We start from the raw sequence: 21,767 nt of genomic DNA, 5'->3' as shown, positions 1-21,767 counted from the left end.
CATGATATCTATCTATGTATACATTTATATCCATATATGTAAAATAAAGTATAAAGCTATAGACTTTTTTTCTTGTGACATAAAAAGAAATAAAAGATGGTCTTTAATAAAAAGGTAGTATGCTTAGTAGTATTATTGCTTATTTGGATGCCTGTCAAGATGTAATGATGATTATAAGAATATATATATATAGATAGATAGATAGATAGATAGATAGATAGCCGACCGGGACAGCTGCTTATGCACAAAACACTACAAAGCAGAGTTGGATAAAAAATGTCGATCTCAAACCTTTCTTTCCTCCCCTGTTCTTTCTCTCTTTCTTTCCTTTCTCCCCTTCAATAATAATTATAATAATTACAGCTGCGTCCTTTTTTTTTCTATATTTTAATTTCTCTTTCCTACACTCACTCTTTTCACACACACACCCTTATATTATGACAGGCTTGACAGCAGAAACTACCTTGGACACCAAGACACGTCATGTCTTGCGAACCGGTAGCACCAGGCGCATCTCTTTACAGAACCCAAACGCCGCTGTAACCAGTTCACTTGCGTTACCCTCGTGCAACATACCATCTGTCTCATTGTTGCCCATACAGAATCTTTCTCGATGGCCACACTTTGATTCAAGCATCCAGTGTGCTCCCTTTGGTGTATCTGTGGCCGATCTTTGGACATCAACCACTCCATCAACAGCATCAGCATCAGCATCTCCATCTCCATCTCCATCTCCATCTCCTCCACCACCTCCACCACCACCACCAACACAACCATCATCATCATTATTATATTTCAAAAGTACACCAATAATGGTCAGCCAAGAAAATACTACTAACAATCAAGACAACACCCATAAGCCTGAGCCTGAATTGGATCAAATGAAACACAAACCGCCACGGCCACCAATGCTTCGTCCGTCGCTCAAATCAAGCCGGAGCCGGTCTGCACCAAGTACCCCTGTGGCCACAAAATCCGTGCACTTTGACTTTCCACTGGAACATATTTCCCTATTTACTTCCAACCCTGACAAGGCTAAATCAGAATGTGATGAGGATGAAGACGTAGATGTAGCTTACTTTGGGCACGATCCGTTTGTCAACAGATATACTGGAGGATACTACTACAATCTCAATACGAACAACAGCCCAAAAACAAGCCCAGGTCCTGTATTGAGTCTTCCAAACTGGCCCAGTGATCTTCCTGTCCGGTTCTTCACCCAGATGGTCAGCCTAGAATCGATCATATTTGATCCGGCCGCCTGTGCCCTCAGAGGCGCCATCCAGGTCCAGAACATTGCGTTCCAGAAGACGGTAACCTTGCGCTATTCTACCGATGCATGGGCCACATGGACAGATGTGGGGGCGCTCTACAAGGAGTCGGTCGGAGGTGATTGCGAAAACAGTGCGCTTGACCGATTTGTGTTCTTTATCACCATCAGTCCTGACACAGACCTGCTCACGACTCAGTTCTCAATGGCAGTCCGATACCAGGTCAGGGAGCGTGAGTTTTGGGATAACAATGGTGGGAAGAACTTTAGGGTCCAGTGGAGACCACCACCACCACCACCGCCATTAACACCGTCACCACCTCAAGTGCAAGCTCAGGTTCATCAGACAGATAGTGACCAGCCCAGGACGCGCCAAGAAAGGCGTCGGACTAATACTGTCGGAGACCTGGGATTTCGACAATACACAGACTCACAGCAAACATTCTCATCATTCAGTGAACGCTATAGCTTTGAGCAGGCCTTGTCGCGCGCTAATACATCACGTACAAACACCATTTTTGTAGGCGAAAAAGCCTTTTTTTAAAAAAAAACCAAAAAAAAAAAAAAAGCAGGACAAAAAAAAAGAAAATGAAAATGAAACACATATACACGCACACACACGCACACACACATACACACATACAAACATACATACATACATTACATACACTACATACAAACATTACATACAAACAAAAGATGAACTTCCAATAGGCTTGCTTAATATATATCTAAATTATATACATTTTATATATATATATATATATATATATATATAAAAAATATCTGCACTCAAAGCAAAAAAATCAAAAAAACAAAAATATCTTAAGAGAGAGAGACAGTTAGAAGTGGTGTGTATACAATTCATAGCATGATAACATTATCTGTTCTTCTTCTTCTTTATTATTATTATTTTCTTTCTTTCTATTATTGCTTCAAGTATTTCCCCTCCCTCCCCTCCATCATGTACATTTGATTCTCGCACTTTATGCTGGTAATGGAATGCTTTTTTTTTATACTTCTTTCTTTCTTTATAACATATATAAAATATCAATTGTTTTTAATGGTGAAAATGAAGAGGATCTTTATATATATGTATATATATGTATGTTTTTTATTTTATTTTATTTTATTTTATTTTATTGTTATATAATATAATTAAATTAAATTAACTTAAAGTAAAAGCAGACCAAGAGAAAGAAAGAGAGAAAGAAAGAAAAAGATTCAAGAGGAATCAAAATCAAAGTTGAATAAACAGACCAATGAATCCAATCACAAACAAGCCGGCCATGTTGGTATAAGACACACTCTGACTATTGGCTGATGAGACAGCATTCTTTCCTACACTAGAAGAGTGTGCTGAGGTCGTACTCTTGGCAACCATAGATCTCGATCCACTGCGAGTACTTTCGGGAGCCAAGGTGATCGGGCTAAATGTGAACTCGGTATCGGCAATCGCAGCCGATCCAGAAGACATCGGCTTGTTATTCAGAGAGTCTACGCTGGCTGATGCCATTGACTTTCTGGTTCCTAGACCCTTGGATTCCATTTTGATAGAAGCCCGGGGTGCAGATGAGTTCATTTCATCAACCGAAGACGGCACTCCGTGAGGTCCGGGGGCTCCAGTAGGCTGTGGTTTTGGTTCCATGACATGGGGTCCAACTGGAGCTGGAGGTCCACCGTTGCTTGGAGGTGCGTTATCTTTTGGGGGCTCATTTGAAGAAGGAGGAGGAGGGGGAGGTCCGCCATTGCTTCCGGGTGCATTGGGACTGGGAGGAGGAGCAGGAGGAGCAGGAGAAGGATCATCCTTGAGAGGATTAGGCTGGTCGTTCGTAGAAGGAGGAGGAGGTGATGGTGGCTGTGGTTGTGGTGATTGGTCATCCTTTGGGGGTGGAGGTTGGTTGTCTGTAGGAGGAGATTGAGGTTGGTCATCCTTAGGAGGAGGAGGAGGTTGGTCATCCTTAGGAGGTTGAGGTCTGTTGTCCATAGGAGGTTGAGGAGAAGAAGGAGGGGGAGGTGGTGGTGGTGATAGGTCATCCTTGGGAGGTTGAGGTTGGTTAGGTTCAGGCATTTGTGGGCGATCTTCAGGTGGGTGATTGATTTGAGTAGGGTGTGGTGCCTTGTCGTCTAAAAACTCAATGATGCATAAGATTTTTTTTTGTGTTTTGATTTGAAATAACAACTTACCATCCTGATACTTTGTGGTAGTAACTGTCATGGTCATGGTGACTAGATGAATAGACTCGATTAGTAAGCCTCCATTTTTTTTTATTCAATTCAATTCAATTCAATTCAATTCAATTCAATTCAATTGAAATTGAAATCGAGAATATACCTGTGCTGGTCTCAGCCTTCACCATTGCGGCGGTTGTCAGGCAGACGGCAGCAACTAGAAGAGTGGTGCGCATGAATACTTTTTTATTTTATTTTTTAAGAAAAAATTTGACAGACAAAGAGTATCAAAAAGTAGAATGTCAAAAGAGTTTTTCGAGCTAAATTCATCTTTTATATCCTTTGCCTTACCAAATGTTGTGAAAAATGCCTAGTGGTTTGTTGGATAGGTTGGTTGGGATGGCAACTCAAATGAAGCCAAAGTATGAAGATAAATAGAGATAGAGAGAGAGAGACAAGGGGAGGGGGGGGGAGGTTAGGAAAGCATTCTTTTTACACTATATTCCTATTTTATTTCTGATAGGTAAATCAAACCTACTCTATATTTTTCTTTTTCTTCTTTAACATTATCTCTATACTTTATGATCTACAATGTATGTATTATCATTACCGTTGCCATTGCCATTGCCATTGCCATTGCCATTGCTTATAACTTTTGTAGCTTTGTAGCTTTGTAGCTTTGTAGCTTTGTAGCTTTGTAGCTTTAATAGCTTTAATAGCATTCTCTTGATACTCCGAATCTCACTACCTATTTTCGCAAGAATGACGGGCAAGGAATGAAGCGAGCAGGCTATTTCCCAACAATAGAAACAAACATCACAATAGCCGTAAGTACATATCGAAACATACTCTATTTTGGCGAGAGTTTTCTTTTCTTTTTTCTTTTTTCTTTTTCTTGCTGATCGAACACGATCGTTGATATCTAAACCTGTCTATTTAGAGTCCATTTAAAAAAAAAGAGAGTCTTTTATATATATTTTGTCCAAAACAAACAGAAAAGAAGAAGAAAAACGTCCTCGTTTCAAATTCATTGTAAATTATTATTAACATTATTTTTTAAAGAAGAAGAAGAAATGTTATTAAATGTATATGGTAGAAAGAAAGAGAAAAAAAAGGGCTGGTATTTGTTTTTTCTTTTTATCCATTAATCTTCTCTTCTTCTCTTTATTTAAATGTCTGACTGACTGTCTGACTGAGTGTCTGACTGTGTGTGTGTGTGTATATGTGCGTTTGTGTGTGTTTGTGTATAGATACATGCAAAGAAAATAGAAAGGGGAAAAAAAAGGATACCAGAAAGAAAAATTATTATAAAAAAAAAAATAAGGATGATAGACGTTGCTCTATTGATTTTTTTTTTACTGGGCCATTACCATGCCCTCCATACCACCGCCATTTTCCATTTGTTCCTTGACAAACATTTCAAAGTACTAGATATAACAAATGAAATGAAATAAATATATGTAAGTCTTTTTTTAGAATGCATGTATACTTTATCTTCTTGTTTTCTTTACCTGGAAAATAATGGTGACACACAACAGAATACCAGTGCCAGAACCAATTGCACCAACCATATCAGCCAAGACAGATACAGCTCCAAGACAGGCACCACCAAACGAGGCAGCAACTGGGATAACACGCTTGAGTTCCTTGTACATCGAAGTATCACGGTAACCGGCAATCACGAGCTGCTGGTCCTTGAGCTGACGAGCAACATCACGTGGAGCTGATCCAGATACTTCGATCCAGGTCTTGGACAACAGAGCACAGCCGGTGAGCATGATGCCAATGTAGATCACGGTGTGGATTGGGTCCAGGAGAGCATCGGTCATGCTGCGAGGAGCAGAGAGGTAGTATGCCAAACCGCCCGAAGCAAACAGCTGCGAGGATCCCTCAAAGGGCTCCCAGACACCAAGAATTCGGACAAGGATATTGGTCTCGAAACGCTTATAAAGCATCTGGGAGATCATGAAAATGTTGGATGTCATGGTCGACTGGAGCATGATAGGCATGTTGGATGTGTAGAAAAGCTTGATGGGGTAGGTACCGCGCTGTCCACGTACACGGTTAGACTTGACAGGAAGCTCGACACGGAATCCCTGGAGGTAGATGACGACCGCAAAGATGGCCGCAGTAGACACGAGGCTCATAACATTAGGCAGATTGGTTCTGTAGAATGCTTCTTTCAACGCACGGGTCTTGTCCTTGCGGGAGATCATCAGGTGGACAAGAGAAATCAAGGCACCCTCGAATTCGTCGCCTCTGCCGTTGTTCATCGTGGTCGGCGAAAGAGCCTTCCAGAAGATGGTCTCACAGATGTTTGTGGCAATGAAAAGGTTGATACCTGAACCAAGACCGTAGCCCTTTTGGAGCAATTCGTCCAAGAGCATGGTGATCAAGGAAGCCACGACGAGCTGGATGACTAACAACAAACAGACACCAGCACCAATTTCCTTGGGGCTACCGTAAAGACCTGTCAGAACCGAAACAGCAGCCTGGCCAAAAGCAATGATCATGGCAAACACTATACAAAACAACAACTGAACTCAATATATGTATTTCTTTTGCACATTCCTTCCACTCTACAAATCGTCTATCTTTCTTTCTTTGTCTACTCACGTTTTTGTGCTCCACTGAACAGTGCTCTGTCTTCCTTCAAACTATAGTCGACCTCGATAATGTTGGCGCCAGAGAGAAGTTGCATAATCATTCCAGAAGTAACAATAGGAGTAATACCGAGTTCCATCAAGGTACCACGGTTAGAGGCAAGAATGACTCTCATCCAGAACAGAGGATCAGAAGAATCTGATGACATGATTCCATACAGAGGAACTTGTGACATGACCAAGAAGATGAATAGCGTGACAGCAGTCCACATCACTTTTTGGTTAAAGGGAATCTAATATCGTTTTGTTGTTTATCAGCCAAAAAAATATTTCCCCCTCTTTTTTTTTTCTCTTAAGTCCAAAGTCCATATAAAAGCAGCAAAAGAAAGAGGGTTTCATCGTACCTTGCGATCAGGTGTCGCGATTTCAGGAAGGACAGCCATAAAGGGCCGTACGAGGTGTAGTACCCGGACTAATTGAAATAGATACTTGAGTATTTGTTGGACTACATTGTTTAATATACTTACAACCCATGATGTAAGAATATTAGGCTAATGAAAGACAAAAAAAAAGGAAGGGAAGGGAAGGGCAAGTAGTTTATTACGGTCAATGGAACTCCACGCGTAAATTATGAAATAGCCAATCAAGGGGCGCCATCAATAGCAGCCAATAAGAAGGCTCCACCTTCAGGCCCTTTACTCTCAATCTCCCACATGTAAGCCAAAAAAAAAAAGAGAGAGAGAGAGAGGAACAAGGGCCACTCCTTTGAAAGATTTCTTTTATAAAAAGTCATGTATTTTATGGATTTTTGTTTTCTTGGGCTAGTCAGACGAGTCAATGAATCTTCTAAAGGTCTTCTTTTAATATTAATATTATTATTATTTTTATTTTATTTTTGAGTCTAAGCTTCTAGTTGTTCAGATTGTGCTTCTTCAACAGAAGGAGGGCTTTCACGCAACTCTTCTAATATTTTGTGACAGTCTTCCATGATACTTGCACATACTGATTGACCTATTTAAATAAATAATTAAGAATTACATATATTAAATTAATTAAATTAATTATTTTATTTTACTTTACTTTACCTTCTGGAATATGTCCATCTTGGTCATAGAATTTGCCATCTTTACGCAAATTCTCAATGCTCATCAATTTCATTTGATATCTTTTTATATACAAAAAATGAGGGAGAGGGAGTTTATTAGACTACAAGAGTATCTATATAAAGAATAGATAACTTACGGATAAAGTTCTTCCTCTGAGCAAGGAGCACCAATATCTCGGACTGCTTTTAAGCATTGACGGACTGAGACAAGCTGGTTGTAAGTCGGCGTGAGTGCCTCGGATACCGGGACACTTTCGTTCAATAGGATTAGAATCATTCTGTAGCACTTTTGCAAGAGGCATCGCAATACAGTTTGGCCTTCTGGAGCTTCTCCGTTTTCGTCAAGGAACTGGCCACGCTTGCCAGGCTCGGCTGTTTCGTCGTCACATTGCATCTTTATGATGTCGTGCAATTGATGCTGGTACGTAAAGAGATCTGTCTGGCGCAAGGTCCATTTGTGGGTGAGCTCAAGTCTCTCGAGCTGTGACTTGATTTCAACGAGACGATCACGAAGGTGTTGTAGGGCCGGAGAGAAGTCTGGTTGGGTGGCTATTACCAAATCATGGGCCATTCCGAACACTTGCTCCAAGAGGTCGACCACCACAGCCTGGCCGGGTGGGATCGTTCCATCCGGCCCCAAGAATTTACCGTCCACCCGTTGATCATCCACCTCGCGAATCTCTTCTTGGAATGGCAAAAGATCGGTGGCTACAAAGTTACTCCGACAGGCTGTAATCACTAATTGTCGTCGTATTCTCAAGAGGCGATTACGAATAGGAAGTCTAGCATGACGACATTTTTATTTTATTTTATTTTATTTTATTTTAAAAAATAATATATATATAAATTAATTGATCAATTAATTAATATCCGCTCTCGATTTTCTTTTATGTATTTGACTTACAGTTCTGGTGATATCTCATGAATTGTGTCAAGAAGATGGTTGTAGATCTTTTCTATAGTAAGAGAGACATTGATTCAATAAATAGGATATGAAGCACAACCCTTTTTTTTTTGTTTCTTTAAGCTTTTTTTTTTTTATTTCAATTGAGCTGTGTTTTCCGGAAATACTAACGGCATTGTAAAAATTTGTATCGAAGAATCTGCATGAGCGGTTCCGGAAGGGCTTTATTTCTTCCATCAATGGTAATAATATTATCAATGTCCTTTAGCTTTTGCTCATAAGGAGCCAAGAACTCTTCAGCGTATATTCCCAATTCTTCCAGGCGATCAAAGCATTGCTAGAAGAAGGAGAAGAAGAAGAAGAATTCATTCATTCATTCATTCATATCAATTTTTTCTTCTTTTAATAATCAACCTCTTTTAAATTAAATTAAATTAAATTAAATTAAATTAAATGTACTTTACTTTACCTTGATTGCCACCACTTGAGAATACACAGCAGATACTAAAAAAAAATACATACATAATGAAATTAAGAAAGTCGATTAATTTTTATTTAGAGAGCTATATTATGCATATCACTCATATTTATCATCACTTCTTTACCTTCTCTCGTTCTTCCCAGACTAAGAAAGCATAAACTTAAAATCTGGCAGATCTCGTCTAAAACATCGTCTGTACGGTTTAATTCTTTATTTTCGTCTAGTAGGATTCCGCCTCTCGTCTCGCTCAATTTCTTTATCTCATTCTCGGTCTCTTGTCTTAAAGGTTCGACATCAGATTCCTTTAGGTATGTCGAGCGATCCCGCTTTAATGCTGTCAGTCGATTACGAATGTTGAGTAGATTCTGCAAGATTGGGCGTTCTATAGATCTTGTTGTGTCAGTACATTAAACGTTTTATTTTTATTTTATTTTTTTTAAAAAATAAATGAAATAAATAAATAAATGTATTATTATTCTCTTAAACACCAATAGTAATTATGTATATTGGCTTGCCTTGTTCAGGTACGTTGTGAGGCATAGTGTGGTTACAAGGAAGAAGTGTATAAAGAAACACATGCTATGGGTGAACTCCATATATCAGCAAGTGACTGTCCCAGCTTATCTGAGTTTGACGTCCAAATTAGGTTCCATGATACGGATAAACTTCTCTTTCCAACAAAAAAGAAAGAGAGAAAAGAAAGTTACAAATATGGGGATTTATATTTTTAAAATAATAATAATCATTAATCATTAATAATATAAATATATAATATTTTAAATGATGCTTTTATATAAAAGGCTGTCAAATATGATTACTTATTTATTAGTATAATTCACTAGATATCCCTATTGGTATTTCATTGAAAGTATTGGGAATTTGCTGTAGAACATTCTGTACTGCTTTGAACATTTTCCGAATATGACCGGATTGGATCGCTCTAACCAAACTACATGTTCTTGAGGTGGATAATATGGGTTTCTTTTATTGCTCTACAAGTTCAACAGACCAAGACAATCTAATGAGAGAAACCCTTTGTTTTTGGAATAAAAATTAAGCAAGTAATACAATCTATAAAAGTTGTACACAATCAGACAGTCCAGAAAGATCTGGTTGTGTAAAGATGTTCTTGATTGGACTTCTTTTTTTTTAAAAAAAAATGAATGATACGTTTCTTGTAATAGACAATATAATATAATTGTAAGTAAGTGGGATAATCATCAAAAATCCCAATACAATATCAATTGTCCTGTATTGATAAACCAAGCCACCTTTTTATTTTGTTGTTAAATTTACGATTCATAAAAGTATGGCCAAAAGTCTAGGATTTTACCAAAAGAGAAATATTGTACAAAATCATCTATTAACAGAAAATATCAGAATAGGCCTTTTAAGTCTTTATTTTCTAAAAAGGATAAAGTGAAATGAACAATCTTTATACCATTCTAGGCATGAGCCAGAAAAGAAAGCAAGAACCCTGTCTTTAGTCCCAACCTTTAGATCAGCCACAGTCCCCCCCTTTTATGATTATCTTTATTATGGTTCTAGAATGAGAAAAAGATATACGTCTGGTACACAGATTTCAATAATGCTTTGATGTACTTGCTTTCTTTATCTGGTCTACTTACAGAAGCCAGAAACATTACATCTATACACACATATAAAAAAATTACAAAAGTCTCAGATTTATAATATCTTTATTCCCAAATATTGATCCAAACAAACCTCCATTATGTAACCAAAGATTATTTTTTTGGATATTCTGCGCCAATGAGTCATGTTTTATGGTTTGGTTAGATTTGTGCTGAGAACATCTTGATTAGTGCGCAGGTGGCATTGTAGCTATAGTTTGGGCGCCACCTTGAGATTGCCCGCCTATCTGATCTTGCTTAGTATTTTTGGCTTTATTATCTTGTTTTATGTGTTTACTTTACAGCCTAATGTGTAACCAACTGTAACAATTTGTTACCTCACCTCTTCTTCTACTCTCTAAGCCTCACTGTACTAACACAAATCACATCATAACAGCATCATATAGAGAATAAAACAAAAAGAAAAAGAAGACAAAAAGGTGATAAGGTGGATATTGTACAACAGAAAAGCCTACTCTTTACGTCTTCTTTATATTTCCACTTTGAATCTTTTGTGCACAAATATACGTATGCATATTTACGAGATTCTATAGGAAAATATTCCATTTTTTATTTTTTGAAATGTAGCTTTGGAAGGCGCGCTTATGAATTGTGGGTAGAAAAAGAAAAGAAAGTAACGGGAATCAAATTATTGTTATCATTATTTTGTTAGAGAAGGAAGCCTTGCCGAATGGCTGACAAAAAAAAAGTTACCAGAGGCTTTGTAAATCATCCCCCTCTCTCTCTCTTTGTGACATATCAACGGTGTGTATGTGCTTTGTAGAAAATGGCCCGTGAGGTCCGGACAAGGTCCGGGAGCACAAAACCCGGATTTTTTTCTTTTTTTCTTTTTCTTTTCTTACTCTAAATGCTCTCAGGACTCACGGCTATTCTGTTCTGTTCTCTTTTGTTCTTTCTTTTTTTGGAAAAGCCCACCGGAGTCAAATCGGGTTTTCGGAAATTGCCGGCTACAAAACATAGATCGACGTTGCCTAATAAAGGCAAATATGGCAAAATGTTCAAGAAGAAGAAGAAGAAGAAGAAACTAGATCTATAAGCGTAAGTTCTTGAAAAATAAACTCGAGGTTGTCCTGAAAATGAATTTAATTCTCTTGACAATTTTAGCAGGAAATGAGCGAAAATCGATATACACATATATATATATATAAAATAAATAACGGGGAGCACAAATGAACTTGGCTGCACACGAGGAAATAAGAATGCTGGTACATCGTTTTCCACGTGGAGCTCATAAAGCTTGACTTGACTCAATTTCTGTTGTCTAGAAAGAAAGACTAATGGCTCTTATGTTTTGGAGCCGACAAAACACTCAGAAAAGAACCTGGTGCTTAGACAATATGATAGTTTTCAAGTGAAAGACTTCCTTTGATACACCAAGCTACTTTAAATAATACCAAAACAAAAAACAAAAAACAAAAATCTGAAATGGCTAACCTCCTTTAACTCTAATTGTTATTTTTGTTGATTTATATGCCTCTTTATCCCAATAGGAATATATATATGTAATATCATTACAAGCAAATAAACAGACAGACAAATAAAAAAAAAGGGGGGGGGGGGGGATATTCAAACATCACCCTATTTCAGATAATCTTGTTGTAAGAACAACAAACTAAAAAGACCTTTCTTTGTGTAAATGATTGAAAGCTTAGAATACAAGGCTTTCAGAAAGAGAAATGCGTCCTGGGGACCCAGGATTTATTGAAATGCCGTCTTAATCATAGCTTTGTATATGACGATGATGATGGATATCTTTGGAGAGTCCTTTTGGTTTCTGCTGTATAGAGAGAAAAAAGAAACAAGATGAATGATTGAAATACAATTAACGTGCTAGTTTCGCGACTCAGTTAGATCAATCTATTAACTACTTTAATTATTCACATTACAATATTCGATAGCTACACACCACGAGATCATGCCATTGAATGTTACGCGTTTGATATTTTCAGCTATCCCGATTTCTCGGTAAACAGTTAGATCGTAACTCTTGTCATTTTGTATGTTACTCCTGTTACTTAAGCCAAGACTTATCACCCCCTCTTTTAATTTTTTTTTTTGGTTTTCTTCTTAGGATAAAGTATGATCCGATCTGATAGACCTTTGTTGTAAAGCATATTATGCTTTTTTGTTATTTTTACTTTGTATTTACGATGTCATAGTTTATGGCTTTTCCTAAAGGGACATTAAACTCAAACTCAAAACAGAAAAAAAAAAGTCAGAGTCAGAGTCAGAGCCATAACCGAAGCTTAAACCCAATTGAAACGAAAAAGACAGAAACAAAAAAAAAGTAGATTAGAAGTACTGACTATAGGTTCAGTAACTACCATTTAATGCCATACAAAAAAAATGGAACTGAGATTCTTTTTTTATTTTTTATTTTAGAGTAGTAAAGACTAATCTGTTGCTATGTTCAATAGACTAAACTTTTTTTTTGGATACAGCCATAAGAATACATACTTTTTATTTATTTACGATTGATTGATATTTTAATAATCTATTTTGTGATACAAAAGCAATCTAATAATAACAGTAATAAGCTCTGGATCTCTATAGAAATAAATAAAATCTGCTATTTGTAATACACAAAATATAATACCCACTCAATATCATAGACTGATTTATACGCGTACAATCTATTTCTTGCTGGCATAGACTTCACATGAATTATTCAAGGTATAGAAAAAGACGATGTCTAAAATGATTCCTATTGAGTCCATTGCGTCTCCCTCTCCCCAAAGCTACATCTATTTTTTCTTTCTTTTATCAAGTATTATCGTTTTCAATCTCTTAACAGCAACAAAAACCAGTACAATATAGTTACGACTGTTTTTTTTTTATTATTTTTTTTCGCATTATGCAGCCAAAAACTAATAAATTTCACGCCATATCTCCTATCCACTCCCCCACAACACTCGCACACCCAAACATACATCGTGAAACACTCATATTGTTTAATGTCTATATCAATAAAGAACTCCTATGTAACAACCTATATTCTTTCCCCGTGAGCCTTTTCTATTTTTACTAATCTTTTTTTAGAGCAAGCAGTATATGAGCCTAGAAAAAGGTTCGCTTTTTGAAAGGTTATAAAATATTAATAAATTTCAATAAAAGCGCCGTCTCAAGGGTCTAAATATACACATATTTTATTAACAGGATCAAATAATATCCTGGTAACATGTATGTGATAATATAATAATCTATACTTCTTTGATTTGTTTTTGTTGTTGCTTTGAAGGCTCATGAAACTCAAATATTATCAAGCTTTTTTTTTTTTTTACATATATTTTGGCTTGGCTTGGCTTGGTATTCGATTCGATTCGATTCGATTAAAGGCACAAAAAATAAAAAATAAAAGGTTATGAGTTCAATCAAGTCAAGGGCTTAGGATTACTATGACTATGACTATTAGTTATTTACAAATGATTCGATGAGCTATTACTTATAAGACTTTTTTTTTTTTTAAAAAAAAATGAAACTATACATACAAACATGATTTCTTTATTACATTTGGGTCTTCAATAAAAATACACCAATCTCTTTTTTTTTTATTTATGTATAAAAGAAGGAAAAATAAATAAATAAATAAATAAATAAATAAAAAAAAGCTCTGCCTAAGAAAAACTAAATCTCTAGGCAAATTGAATAAATGGATTTTCTTTTTAAATTACTTTTTTTTCTTTCTTTTGGTTGGGTAAGGTTTTGTTTTGTTTTGTTTCTTAAACCATGACCAAGAGACCAAAGAGAGCAGCAATGAAAAGAGAACCATTGATAGAGTTAAAGGTGGAGCTACCAGCGCTTGCTGCCTGACCGCTGGACTGAGCGGCGGAGGAAGCAGTTCCCGAAGGCTTGGTGGCACCAGAAACCTTGGCAGAGCCAGAGGCAGAGCCAGATGCGGAGGCGGAGGCACCACCAAAGGGAGTGAAGGAAACAGACTTCTCAACATAGGGGTACTGGATGCTCTGGCAGGTGGCGACATCGAGAATGTTCTTGTAGTTGGCCTGGATGGCGGGGTAGTGTTCAATGAAGAAGTCCATGGTCATGTTGTTGATTTCGTGAGTAAGGACGATGTTTCCGCTGTTGGCGAAAGTTCCATCAGAACCCTGGGCAATAAATTTGGCGTAGTTATCTTCGACAGTTTGCTCGGTAATACCAGGAGTGACATTGGCAGCCCAGTCATCAGTATCCAATCCCCAGAGAATGGCGGTCAAGTTAATTTGGGTGGCAATCCAGCGGACACGATCATCCAAATCACCTTGAGCCTAATAATTCAAATAATTAGAATAAATTAATAAAAATGATATTCAATCTTCTTGCTTGCTTGTTTTTTTTTTTTTAAAAAAAAAGTAAATGTTGTACTTACGGGACGCCAGTACAAAGGAGTGACACCAGTAACGTACTTGATGGCCTTGGTGGTGTAGTAAAGTTCAGCGAGAATTTCCTGGTTGGTCAGGGTAGTCATCATGGTGTGGGACCAGGTGTGGCCACAGAGATGGTGACCATCCTTAACACCACGAAGAGCACCGTAGGGCCAGTTAAGAACATTGGAACCAATGTAGAACATGGAGGCCTTTTGCTTCTTCTCCTCGAGGAAATCGTAGAATGCGTTGTGAGAGCAGTTGGGTCCGTCATCAAAGGTCTAAAAGAAAAAACAATAGATCAATAAATAAAGTTTGCCGAGAATTACAAATTTCTAAAGAAAGAAAGCTTACCAAACCCCAAGTGCTAGGCTGAGGGCAGTTGTAGATATCGGCGTTGATATCAGCAGTCTTGGGCTTGACACACTGGGTAGCAGACCACCAACAATCGGGATCATTGGCGGTATCGTAAGTACTCATGTCAAGACCACCGGCAGCAGTGCGGGTTCTGACAGGAATGTTGGGAGCTTTAGTCCAGTCAATGGAGTTGTAGAGGGCAGTGAACTCCTTGGATGTGTTCATGCCGTTACTGGTGGCAATGGTCCAAGAAGTAGGCCACTCGGCAGCATTGATCGTGTAAGGAGAGGTGTACCAGCTACACTCGGCAGCAGGGTCGTGGGAGGTTGTTTGGGTAATATCGGGAATGGTGATCTTGGTAGGATCGGTGGTGCTGGTGTAGTTGGTGACGGCAGCAGCATTGGCACCGGCGAATGCATAGGCTGCAACTGAGAGTGCTGCAATTTGGATCTTCCAGACCATGATAGTAGAGAGTGTTTTATAAGGAAAGTAGAGAAAAAAGAGCTGGTGGTGTTGGGGAAGGGAAGGGAGAGGAGAAGGATGAGGAAAGGTAGAGAAAAAGGGAAGAAAAAGTCGGTGAGGCAAGATGAAGAAGGTATTTATACACAATTATAGGATTTTCCTTTTATTTTTTATTTTATTTTATTTTATTATTTTGAAATGGAGATTAAGTTGTCTAGGTAACAAAAGCAAAAAAAAAAAAAAAAAAAAAAAAAGTTATTTTTGGGATGACCTAATCTAGAGCTTATGTACTCTGATGTATTTCGGCTTTTTTTGAGCCAATATTTTATTTTTATTTTTATTTTATATGCGTAAAATAAATGAATACTTACTAATAATTTCCAGCATGCTTTTTATTTTATTTGTCTATCTATGTGTATGTTTATTTTACATATTACTATTACTACTCTTGCTTACAGTTAAGATTGATAAAAAAGAAAGCAGTTTCTGCAGAATATTTACGGTCTAGGCCAGAAGGAGTCCCAAACCACACTCGTTGTAATTTTACTTTTTTTGGGCTTATTCTATATATTTTATTATTATTCTTATTATTCTTATTATTGCAAAGTCAAATATATATATATATATATATATAATAATAATAATAATAATAAATGAACCTGCCTTTGCTAGGTTGTTACTGAAGTTTCTAGGTAAGCTGATCTATCTTAACCATTTGGCGGTCTTTTTTCTTTTTCTTTCTCTCTCTCTCTTTCTTATTATTTAATTATTTATTTAATTATTTATTTTGTTGCGAAGTTTTCGGTTCAGGGTACAAGGAAGCAAAAAAGAACGAGGTTGTGCTACCGCCAATCGTTTTCCCTTTTTGTTACTTTTTTATATTTTCCAAATCACCAGAACGAATTGTGTACAACTGAAGTAAAATGATCTGGGACCTTTATTGAAATTTTGTGTGATGGCTCATTAGCCAGTTTAAGTTAATACAACCAAAGAATGCCTAGTAATTTGAATTATTATTATTATTATTACTTATTTATTTATTTTTCCTTTGGATTTTCAGTTGCTGTACAGCCGTACAACTGTGCTCATGTGTGGTGTCTCGTTTCCCAGTTGTGATTCAGTACGTGGAAGCTTGATCTAATGCGATTGTAGTTCTTTTTTTTTTTTCTTTCTTATTTTATATAGCACAGAAAAAAACCGTTGCCATAGCAACCAAATTAACCTTTCCTAGTCACAAATAAGGACCCTATCGAATGATCTTTTACTGCTGTTACAGAATATTCATAAAACATCACAGGGCATAATATACTGTTGACAATACACATATTAAAATAAATAAATAAATAAATAAATAAAAACCAGAACCAGAGAGACTAAAAGTTGGCTGCACTGTGTGGAACAATTATCACCTGTAAAGACATCTTTAAGAATAAGTGGCCCTCGTTTTGCAATAATAATTAAATATCCGCTGCGGTCAATAAACGTCGGGAGAGAAGATACTCACTGTCCTTTTGCTTAAAATAAATCCAAAGTAGTGTCTCTAATAAGCCCTTTTCTTTAAAGAAACTGCTTGTCAACAACCGCAAATGACTTTTTTTTAAAAAAAAATTCACGGCACAACAAAGGTATGGCCTTTGACGTACCCTAAAGGGCATAGATCAAAAGGAAGGTTGAGTACGCTTACTAAATACCCAAAAGAAAATGTATCTTTCTCAATTGAAGATCGCCCTTCCATAGAATCTTTCATTTTTTTGGGAGTACACACACATAAATCTAATTGTATCTGCTTTCACGCGATTTATTGTGTTTTGTAGTGGAGATTTAAAAGAAATGAGTGAATTATGTGGTACTGCACAAGGGAAAAAAATTATAGAATGAAAGAAAAAAAGGATCGCCAAGAGAGTGTTTTTGTTGCCTTGAATTGGAATCAAAGAATATTCATCTAGCATTTTCGATTATTTTAGCCCAATGTATTTCTATAGAGACAGCTACTGAATGCATTTACTATTAAGACTTGTAGTTTATGAACAACTCTCAATAAGCGGGCACATTACGGAGCTGTTGGTTATTTATAAGTATGGCTCTGTCTTGATATTTATATATTTATATATACATTATATTATACTATAAGGATAATAGACTATCTATATCTATTTTTGTTTTATTTTATATTCTTGACAGAAATATAGGCACACACTCATACACACACACACACATAGACAGACATATATAAATATATATTTGTTTGAAACAAAATAATAATAATAATAACAATCCGGATCAAATGGACTTCTGGAATCTGGGATATATAATAATAATAAAAAAGAGCAAAAATTGTGGTACGGAATTATCAAAGGGCACCTGGCACTATTGACATTTGCCTTGTACGCAAGACCTTTTTTTTTTTTTTTTTTTTTTTTTTTTACTTTTCATTTGTTACACACACACAGACGCATAAACAAAGGAAGGAAATCGAGTGTGGGTTGGTACCTCGGTTTCTTTTATTTTCTTGTTTCCACGTATTCTCTTAGTGTTAAATTATATAAATTATATAACTATAACTATAATTATTCTCTAATTCTATCGAAATACTGCCAAATTCGCTTTTTATCTGATGAATTATGAATGATTATCAAACCAATTACTTGCCATGGAAAAATTTAAGATTATTTTATATATATATATACCTGTTTTAATAAAATACCTGAATATGCTCTTTACCTAAGAAAATGTTCTTGCTATCACTTTATCACTTTATCTGTATATCATGCTTTAATTTATTCCTTTGTATCGATTACAAATATATATATATATAAAAGATACAGAACTAGACTAGTAGAAAAATGGTTAATTTGGCTTAGAAGACATAGGCATCAATATTTAGAAAAAATAAAGAAATAAAGAAAAGTAGGGTTAGGATACATTCATGGCTAGCCTGTGAGGATTGATTTGGTAGCATATACGCATATAAATTTGTTGTTGTTTTTTAAAGTAAAGAAACTTATGTTTTACGAAACATTGTTCCGGCCCTATTTTATAATTCGATATCCAATTACTGGTAACATTAATACTACAAATACATAAATATATATATATGCTCATAAATGAGGGGTTAATCACCGCGGGCAGATGAGCGTTGTGCTACACCAACAATCAGCTGGAAATTCCGACATCCATGATCGGCTCTCAAGGAACCAAAAATAATTGAGTAGGCCAAGCTGGCGATCCCCGCTCAAGGTCAAAATAAATAAAATAAAATTAACGCCTAATACAATTAATCTATTGTACAAAAGAAGTAGAAATAAATTTACGCTTAAAGGGATTTTCATTGGTTTATTTTCTCTTTCTCTACATATATGCACCTAACATCCGTACACATCCTCTCGCCCATAGCTAAAGAGAACTTTACAGCCTGTGTATGCATGTCTGTATGTATATCTATTTACACAGCCTATAGTTTTGATAAGAGTTAAATCAAAAGAAGCTTTTAATGTCCAACAAAAACATAGACATGTACACATGTAAAGGAGAGTGAAAAAAAAAATAAGATCACCGAAAATAGATACAATCAATGTTTGTTGAGTAACATTTTGGAAGTTTGATAGCGTAGTATAATGTAATGTCATGTAGTGTATGGTTTGTTTTTAGCGGTAATGGATATCCTTTTAACCTTACAATGATAATGTGTCTTGTAGAAACATCTATAGTATCACAATCATCTGTGAAAGCCAGCTTAATAGGAACTTACAAATCGATATCTGGCTGTCCTCCTTAGAATTGAGTTGGATTTTTTTAAATGGTCTTCTTTCCTTCTAAGCCAAGCTTTCAAAAAATAGAACAAGAAGTAATTTATTGCTCTCCACTTTACTTAGGCTAAGTTTCACTTTGCTATTTCTATATATCTTACTTTATATGGAAGTCAATTTCTATGATAAGGATAGTCTCTATAGATATTGTACACTACAAACTCAGCCGACTATATAGAATGTCACATATTATTATTATTATTTTATTTAAAAAAAAGTATGCAATGCCTAGGTAGTGTTCAGCATTACTTAGCCTTGCATAACCTTGCTTAGCCCTGCTTAGCCCTGCTTAGCCGATGTTCAGCTTTTGTTTTGATTTGTTTTGTTTTGTTGCTCTTATTCTTCTTATTAACCTTGTACATATTGTACAAGCTATATGTGACTTATATGATACAATATATCGTATCCTAAACTTGAATTTTACCAGAAATATACAAATAGTTCAAGTATGGTATGCTAATATCTCAAGTCAAACTTTAATTTTAGCAATGCTTTCTGAAAAAGAAACTTTGAAGTAATCTCAGCTTTTATAGAATATAGTATTACTATTATTATTATCTTTAAAGAAAAAAAGATCCTTGAAGCTAATTCACCCAAGAAAAATGGGGTATCAAAGTTAATAAGAGCTGGGGCAAAATGTCTATATACACAGACAATGTTGTGAATATTGTAGAAAACAAAGAATTTTCAATCATTCTGTATTTACTTGATGTTATGGACTAAATTATCTTTTGATGTGTACTTGTATCTCTCTGAACTCAGTGTATTTGTAAATAAACTACTAACATATCTAGTTATGCAGACTATGTACAGTCTTTTGTGTTTTGTTTTAGTATGCATCTTATTTTGTATAAAAAAAAAGAAAGTATTGTACATCTTTCAAGAAGTATTCCCGTTAAATTAGATATTTGTGTTAAAGAGCCGTCTAAACCATCTGTGTTCGTTAAAGGTGAATAACTCTAACAGAAAAACTTGAATGTGTGTATTGAAAGTTGTTAGCTGTTTTTATCTAGAATATACTTCAGTGGTTTATATCCGGGAGCTTGGATTTGAGACGTATAGTTTTTTGATATCAACTAGAGTTTTCTTCAGTGGAACAATTCAAATACCCAGAGCACTACAGCTAAGCTTTATTATATCTATAATATCCAGACATCTTCTAAAATAAATAAAAAAGAGTTTCTTCTTCTTCTTTAATCAACGTATTGTTTTTATTGATTTACATAACCAATATGTTTTGTGTTGCAAATGTATGTGTTTTCTTACAATTAAGCTGTGAGCCAAATCTACTCGTTTTTCTTTCTTGCTCTCTAGATAGTCTAATATATACATAATCCCGAGGCAATCCGTAAAGAAAAACTTTTGTAACTAATGACTTTATATAGTACATTAAAGCCAAAAATCTAGAGATTCTGGATGAGATATTTCCGTTATCCTGGCTCTGACTATTATTATTATCATTATTATTATTATTATTATTATTATTGACATTCAATAAAACAATTTAGCCAGAGTACCTTTGAGGATAAATGCCAATGGTATTTCTGTCATCATAAATAGCCCAGGTACACCATCATATTTTCTGATATTAAATATCAACACTGAATTTGTTTAATAATATAATTAAGCATCGATAAAGTAAATATATATATTAAGAAAAAAAAACTTCTACGTCTTTAAGGAAATTTAGTTATTTTGAGAATTCAATACACTATTGTTTAAAACTCCAAAATAATAATATTTTGTTCTCGGGTAATACTCATACGGCGGATGCCCGTGAGAAACACGAAAGAGAAGCGTAAAGACCTAGATACATATGATTGTTACCGATAATCTTGGATGGTACAAAGGATGTACATTTTTGTTTCTTTTTATTATTTTTAGACATTCAATAAATATATCGCTTGCAGAGGGAAATAATATAATATAGAATAAAAATACTAACGAAATGTCTAGATTATCTAGAATATCGTTGTACCCAAGTATCTTGCAAAAAATATTCCTTTTTTTCTTCTAATTACTTTTCACTTGTCTGACAACTTTTTTTTAAAAAAAAAATAGCGTTAATAGGAAAGTGGTACAAGTATTAAGGAGAGCAAGAAACTAAATTATTCAAAGTAGCCGAGGTTAAGACCATTCTTTTTTTTTTCAATCCTAGTATTGTAATAAAGTATACAAAACGCGAAAAAGAAGGGTATTTGTTGCTATGCTTTGTTATTATTATATACTCATATGTATATGAAATCAATATTACTAAAAAAAACTTCTCTTAAAAATATTATGTGTGGTTGTATGTAAAACCTAATGGAAGCAATACTATTTGAATTATTCATTACGTTATTCTTTGTTAGAAATTAAAGCGAAAAAAATCAGTAAGTGTGACAATACATGCTGTTTATAGAGTAGAAGGACAGTTATTGCTTAGAAAAAGAAGAAGAAAAATTAAACGTGCCAAGATTCAAGTCTTCTACGGGTTAACCGTTGTAGTTAATAAAAAAAAGGTACACCTAAAAGTTATCCTGTTGTGAATTCTGTGAGAAAGTACTCGGAAGCAACTTTAACTAGCTTAGAAAGTTATTAGATTCTCTAGTATTCTT

At 35.5% G+C, this 21,767-nt stretch overlaps 5 protein-coding genes across 5 annotated transcripts; 1 reads left to right on the top strand and 4 right to left on the bottom strand.

The window, feature by feature from the left end:
* Nucleotides 1–437: 437 nt before the first annotated feature.
* Nucleotides 438–1,814, top strand: PHYBLDRAFT_142633 (carbohydrate-binding module family 21 protein; the record flags this gene model as incomplete). Its single annotated transcript, XM_018430845.1, has 1 exon — nucleotides 438–1,814. One exon carries the CDS (start codon nucleotides 438–440, stop codon nucleotides 1,812–1,814), a length of 1,377 nt encoding a protein of 458 aa, XP_018295159.1.
* A 2,578-nt stretch (nucleotides 1,815–4,392) lies between these two features.
* PHYBLDRAFT_177123 (hypothetical protein) lies at nucleotides 4,393–6,612 on the bottom strand. The gene is made up of 5 exons (XM_018437855.1): nucleotides 6,573–6,612; nucleotides 6,450–6,517; nucleotides 6,059–6,338; nucleotides 4,954–5,963; nucleotides 4,393–4,869 (listed from the first exon to the last, which is right to left on the bottom strand). The coding sequence occupies exons 1-5, from the start codon at nucleotides 6,577–6,579 to the stop codon at nucleotides 4,798–4,800; spliced, it is 1,437 nt and encodes a 478-aa protein (XP_018295158.1). The 5' UTR covers nucleotides 6,580–6,612; the 3' UTR covers nucleotides 4,393–4,797.
* Nucleotides 6,613–6,946: 334 nt separating this feature from the next.
* Nucleotides 6,947–9,447, bottom strand: PHYBLDRAFT_68072 (hypothetical protein; the record flags this gene model as incomplete). Its single annotated transcript, XM_018441881.1, has 8 exons — nucleotides 6,947–7,056; nucleotides 7,131–7,210; nucleotides 7,288–7,932; nucleotides 8,055–8,106; nucleotides 8,226–8,391; nucleotides 8,524–8,558; nucleotides 8,660–8,917; nucleotides 9,375–9,447. The coding sequence occupies 8 exons, from the start codon at nucleotides 9,445–9,447 to the stop codon at nucleotides 6,947–6,949; spliced, it is 1,419 nt and encodes a 472-aa protein (XP_018295157.1).
* A 4,214-nt stretch (nucleotides 9,448–13,661) lies between these two features.
* Nucleotides 13,662–15,466, bottom strand: PHYBLDRAFT_158081 (carbohydrate esterase family 4 protein). The gene is made up of 3 exons (XM_018433728.1): nucleotides 14,900–15,466; nucleotides 14,551–14,826; nucleotides 13,662–14,449 (listed from the first exon to the last, which is right to left on the bottom strand). The coding sequence occupies exons 1-3, from the start codon at nucleotides 15,362–15,364 to the stop codon at nucleotides 13,907–13,909; spliced, it is 1,284 nt and encodes a 427-aa protein (XP_018295156.1). The 5' UTR covers nucleotides 15,365–15,466; the 3' UTR covers nucleotides 13,662–13,906.
* Nucleotides 15,467–18,476: 3,010 nt separating this feature from the next.
* Nucleotides 18,477–18,788, bottom strand: PHYBLDRAFT_142628 (hypothetical protein; the record flags this gene model as incomplete). Its single annotated transcript, XM_018430844.1, has 2 exons — nucleotides 18,477–18,595; nucleotides 18,740–18,788. The coding sequence occupies 2 exons, from the start codon at nucleotides 18,786–18,788 to the stop codon at nucleotides 18,477–18,479; spliced, it is 168 nt and encodes a 55-aa protein (XP_018295155.1).
* Between the last annotated feature and the right edge of the window lie 2,979 nt (nucleotides 18,789–21,767).

The sequence above is a fragment of the Phycomyces blakesleeanus genome, assembly GCF_001638985.1.
Source record: "Phycomyces blakesleeanus NRRL 1555(-) unplaced genomic scaffold PHYBLscaffold_5, whole genome shotgun sequence".
NCBI lineage: Eukaryota > Fungi > Mucoromycota > Mucoromycetes > Mucorales > Phycomycetaceae > Phycomyces > Phycomyces blakesleeanus.
The sequence above is the reverse complement of the archived record's forward strand: the minus strand, read 5'-3'. Positions and strand labels throughout refer to the sequence as shown.